Source organism: Stegastes partitus, unplaced genomic scaffold (genome assembly GCF_000690725.1).
Source record: "Stegastes partitus isolate 25-593 unplaced genomic scaffold, Stegastes_partitus-1.0.2 Scaffold527, whole genome shotgun sequence".
Lineage (NCBI taxonomy): Eukaryota > Metazoa > Chordata > Actinopteri > Pomacentridae > Stegastes > Stegastes partitus.
Window position 1 is genome coordinate 72,635 of NW_007578258.1, and position 5,901 is coordinate 78,535.

The 5,901-nt window shown below is 40.7% G+C and overlaps 1 protein-coding gene across 1 annotated transcript; it reads left to right on the forward strand.

Moving 5' to 3' along the window:
* Nucleotides 1-1,529: 1,529 nt before the first annotated feature.
* LOC103361725 (cyclin-dependent kinase inhibitor 1B-like) lies at nt 1,530-2,160 on the forward strand. The gene is made up of 2 exons (XM_008287890.1): nt 1,530-1,956; nt 2,066-2,160. The coding sequence occupies exons 1-2, from the start codon at nt 1,530-1,532 to the stop codon at nt 2,158-2,160; spliced, it is 522 nt and encodes a 173-aa protein (XP_008286112.1).
* Nucleotides 2,161-5,901: the final 3,741 nt, after the last annotated feature.

Consider the following 5,901-nt stretch of genomic DNA (forward strand, 5'->3'; position numbering starts at 1 on the left):
CAACGGTGAATAAAAATGCATCAAGAGCTTAAAACCAGCCAGAAGCTCGTTGACGTTTACGGGGTGAAACTAAATTTCATTTCCTCATTTGAGCCACTTCTGGTTTCAGACTCGACATTTACTTTCAGTCTCACTTCAGCTCCTGTGGCTCCTCCAGGCCTCTGGTCGTCCTCATCTGGAGGCTAAACTGCTGCTTTCTGACACCATCACATTCCAAAAAAATAAAAATAAAACATTCAAATAAACATTATGGCAGCAAACATGACTTTTTAACTGGTGTGTTTGCTGACAACAAGAGGCTGGATGGACCAGTCTGATGTAAATGTGACGGCATGAGGCCCAGCAGAGCAGCAGGAGGTCGGCTTTGTCATGTTAAGCTGTGTGTTGACCGTCAGCGGCTGAGGCACACTTCAGCTCACACACTCTGAAGAGTCCTGTTTGGACTCAACAACAACAAAACCAACAACAGGTTGCATCAGTCTTAAAGAGTTAAGGCAACTTCCAATGAGATTATATTCAACCAGCAACTTATTTAATGATTAGCAGGATTTTTAAAAATTAATTACTTATGAAGGATTAAATTAAAAGTAAAAAAAAAACAGTTATGTACTTTATACTCTATAATTGAAGAAGAAGAAAAAAACAACCTTGGACCAACCTAAATAAATTGCTTTAATTGGTAACAAGAAAGTGACTTTAGTTTGTCCAAATTACACAAAAATAAAGTAAAAGAAGTCATATTAATGGCACTGGTTTAAGTTAGATGTATTTGAATTACTTCATTTCTCTAAAATGAACACTTTCCATTGTAATTTTAAGCAACTTAAAATTCCATATTGTTCCATCTTAAATATTTGTTCTTTCCAAGTTTAAACTGTGAAATGACAGAAACAGAAACCACTGAAGGAGCAGGAAACCAAATTTAAACACAGTTTAAAGGCATAAAATGTAAATTTAAGTTGATAGAATCCAGAAAAGTAAACTTACATCAACAAACCAGAAAGATTAAAAAATATATATATATATATATACCTCATTTATTATAGCAAACTTTGGTCAGAACAACTTTTTTTGTTTTCATTTTGAGTTGCAGTTGGTTATTTGAACACAATATTCAAATTTTGTAAATAAAAAACCTCAAAATTTGAGTTTAAATGAAGTTGATGCAAAAGCCAACTTCATGACGTCATCTCAACTCATCAGAACCAGGTCCGGATCTTTGATTCTTGTTGTCTTGCACTCATTCCTTTTAGCCAAGAGGCGGGAATATGTTTCTTGAGTGCCTCCAGAAGCTTTTATCTCCATCACACCATGAAAGCATCTCTCCTCCTCCTCCTCCTCCTTTATCCTCCAATTCAGACAGCTGCAGCCAATCAGAAGCCTGGACTCATTGTGCAGAATCCAAACAAAACACGATGCGTCCTGCAGCCTTTAAATCATCCTGCAGCTCCGGTGTCCAGACCAGACCACAAGGAGACACCAGCAGCAGCAGCTTCTCCTCTTTAAACTGCACCAGAACCCAGTGAAGGATGACCCACTTCAGGCGCAGAGACGCGGTGCGCAGGAGCCTGTTCGGCCCGGTGGACCACGAGCAGCTGCGCCGGGACCTGAAGCTCAAACTTCAGCAGATCAGCGAGCAGGACAGCCGGCGCTGGAACTTTAACTTCGAGGCTGACGCGCCGCTGCCCGGCCGGTTCCAGTGGGAGGAGATGCCCGCACACTGCGCTGCGCCTTTTTACCGGGACTGCGCGCAGAGGAAGGACGCGGTCTGCTCCCCCGAACCCGAGCACGGCGACGCGCCGAGCGACCAGGAAGAGGGCGCAGGGACGGACCAGGAGAACTGCTCCAGCATCTCCAACACCACGCACAAGTGTCCCGCTGAGGTGACGCCCGTCCGGAGGAAGAGGACGCTCTCCAGAGCCGCAGCCAAACCCAGGAGCGACGCACGGATCACGGGTAAGAGCGGAGCGTCAGCGCGCCCTGGCATCCAGAGATAACCCTGACATAAAGACAGAACAACAAGTGATTAAACATCTTCTGCTCTTCTCGTTTTTTTTCTCTGCAGATTTCTTTGCAAAAAGAAGGAGGTCGACAGAAACTAAGAGCGTCCTGAATGCTTTGAGCTCCACCGAAGCAGCTCAGTGCAGAACAATAAGATGAACTTTCTCCATCCTGCAGACTGAACCAAAGACTGTTTACTGCACCAAAGGCTTTCATTTGATGTCATTTTATTATTAAGTTTTGCGTGTTTAGTGTATTTATTTTATTTATGGATGCTTTTATTTAAACTTTTTATTTTGTACTTTTTTTTTTTTGCATTATTGTTTTGCTCCCAAGAATATTTAAAAGACTTGAATTAATTTAGTTTTTTTATTATTATTTTTAATGTGTGTCTTTTTAATCTTTTCATCCTCCTTGTTGTTAAATTTGCTGCTTCTTCCTTGTATAGAAAAGCACTATTTTCGTCGTGGTGATCAAAAAGCTTGTACATTCCTATAAGTATTGTAATTTTAATAAACTGTGTCATGAGAGACACTAACTCTACTTTTGGTTTGAATCGTTTTCTGGCTTTGCTGCTGTAAAACACAAAGAAACTTGGAGGTCAAACCTTTACGACGGCAGCATCTGGATGTTTTTCCTCGTCTTCCTCAGTCTTGAAGAAAATGTGACGAAGCAGTTTGAGTACGTCAATAGGATGAGATGTAAAAGTATTGATTTGCAATATGTGAAGTAAATAATTAACCTTTCACCTCCTGTTTGCCTGAAGCAAAAAATCAGCTGGTTTGTTCCCAAGAATGTTTAAAAAATATTCCAAGAATATTTAATGTCTTTGTCCAGCTTGGAAATGAACTTCTAACACTATGAGCTGCTTCTCACATATATAGAAAAGCACTATTTTCTTCCTAAATGACCTGAGATGATCAACAAATGTGTTAATTCTTATAAATATTTCAAATTTCAGAAACTAATCAGCTCTACTTTGGATTTGATTCATTTTCTGCTTGAAAATTTTCATGTTTTTTGCCATAAAACTCACCAAAAAAACTTTCATTAGACGATCAAAACTCAGGAATTTACACTTTAAACGAACTTCTCAAACCTTTACAGTGACATTTACTTATCAAAATGTTTATTTATCTATTTTTTGGGCGTTATTGGTTTGTTGCAGAGAATATTTACTTTGGTTTCTGCAGTTTTAAACTTTGTCCAGCCTGTTGTTTATTCTCTGTGACACACTAAACTGCTTCTTAGTTGTATAAAAAAGCACAAATTTCTTCTTAAATGAATTGAGATGATCAAAAAAGAAGAAAACATGTAAATTCTTATAAATATTCCGATTTAAAACAGTTAATCAGTGATGCTAATTCTACTTCTGATATGATTCATTTTATATTTTTGCTATAAAACACAAAGAAGCTGATTAATATGCAGCCAAAGCTCATTATTTTCAGTCCAAATTCACACATTTTAGGTCATTTGCATCCATCATGCCAAACTTTTACAAAACACGAAACAATCAGAATCTTAATTTCACTTCCAAAAACTCAATCTTAAAGACAATGTGACATAAATGACATCAGTTCTGCAGTTAAAACTTCAATCATTTAACTCTTCCACATGAACTGCAGCAGATTGACTTTAATAAGTGAAACCATTGATTTGTAAAGCATGAAATAATCTGTGTTTATGCATAAATCTTACATTTAATCTTTCTGTGATCACCACGCTTCTTATCTTTACGTGCAAAACACAGATTTATCCTAAAAAAAAGTCAGATATTTAAAGGCTAGTCCAGGTTTTAGTGACCAACACACTGTCCAAAAGCTCCTGTCATCACTTATTGGCATAAAAAAAGGACTTTTACAGTCTCACCCATCAGTGTTTAAAATCTATCGTTTCCTCGATTTGACTCATGAGCAGCGTCTCCAGCCACAGACGAGCAGCTTCATAACGAGCGTCTCTCTGCAGTCGTGGAAAAATCAATTCGAGTTTGGCAATCGAAAGGGGAAAATTGTTTCGGATGTAATTGCGTTTTCTGGGTCGTATTATGAGATATTTCAGCTATAAGGGATGTGCTGTCGGCCTTAAAATTACAACCATTAATATGGGCTGTAATTGCCAAATTAGCCCATTAGAAGAGGCCAAATCCGGCATAGACGCGTTCGCTCCCACAGCGTTTGGGCTTTAAAGAAATTCAAGGAGCCATCTGGCCGCGGAGCAGCACAATGACCACAAAGCAGAGTGTGCCGTCCGTTTCACCTGCAAATCAGCCTTTGGAGTTCCTCGACCCCCCCAGGACTCGGCTGCACTTCCCTCTTTTCACTTTGTCCCCCTTTTCACAGTCAAAGCGGCTTTTATCGCGGACATGTGCCCAAAACCAAACCCACCCGTGTTTGTTCTCTGCTTTGGCTACTTGTTCTGGGATTTGCACAGAAAAGACAAACGATCACGTTTTTAAATGACAAACTTTTAAATCAGGAACTGAAGATGCGACACTTTGTTCCTGTGGATTTATTTTTAGATGACCAGTCAGGAAAAAAAAAAAATCAATAATCAGACTATCCCACGGGTCCATAGGATCCCAATGGGCTCCCAAGTTCTCCTCCCACTCCTATAATTAAACTCCCTTAAAGATGTGGACTACAAACTGCTCAGTGCATCATCAGTGAGGGAAGCTGTCACCAGCATCGTGGATCTGATCGTTCCCTTTATTACAGGAATGCATCACAAAACAAAACCCTGCGCTGTCAGTCGTACAATAATAATATTAATCTGCAAGACGTCTGATCAGGATTCGTCCAAAATAGATTAGCACTGACCAGAGGTTCCTTAATTAGCCATTTACTACCATCACAAAGGAAACCAGCAGCTTAATTACAGTTTATTCTGATGATTTAGCAAAAAGCTTGTTAGCAAAATGTGGCCTTTTGTGTAAACATGCTTTTATATTCCATTATTTACTGTAGCAATTGACCAAATTAGCATTTCTGTTGCTATTTCTTAATGTTTCGAAACCACTTTTACACAGAATATGCTTCGCCAAAGCAGCTACTTGCACAAAAAAGGCAATTTCATGTCTTTCTGGACGCGCTGATCCTCTGTATTGTTGGAGTGTTTATGGCTGCAGCACTAATTACTGGGAGTTATAAAAAAACACCACACACAACAACAAAAAAAAAGCCTTAAAAGCTCCCTGTCGTGACGCTCTCCCCTCACCCGCCTCCTGCCGGCACAAAGGCCAAACCACCGTCAGCACACTTTGGGAGGCTGCGGCCCATTGTTGCCCACACCAGAGGCAGATGGTCATTTGGGCCTTTTCTCCACATGGCCACTTGTGTGAAGGAATGCCGGGACGCCCCGCGGACGGCCGGCCGGCGGGGGGAAAAGGTCACCATCTGCCGCCCAAAGGTCACCTGTGTAAAGAGCTCGGACTCGGCCGCGCTTTTGGCCGTTTCCACAAGTCGGCGAGGACACGACTCGGACTCCCCCCGCCTCGAGGCGTCCGAGGAAACTGCCAGCGCCACTGATGCACGACTCTGAAGCAAACGCCGACTTGGACGGTGAGTCAAATGCGGAGAACGTATTTGATATCTGTGTGTGAGTCACTTTTTTTTGTCATTTAAAACGAGGATAAAACAGATATTTGTGCGTTTGATAAACAAAGAGAAGAGAGTTTGTGTTAATATCACAAGTTTACACAACAGAGCTCACCTGAAATCACCTCCCCAACTGTGCACGGCTCTGAGCACGCCCACGCTGCAAACGAAAACCAAAACAATGCAGGGAAAGATGGTAGCAAAAAATACAAAACTAAAAATAACAGCAGGTATCTGTAAACTACAGGGTTTCAGCTGGTTTAAATACAGCAAAAGTGTAATTTTACAGACAGTTTACAGTCAG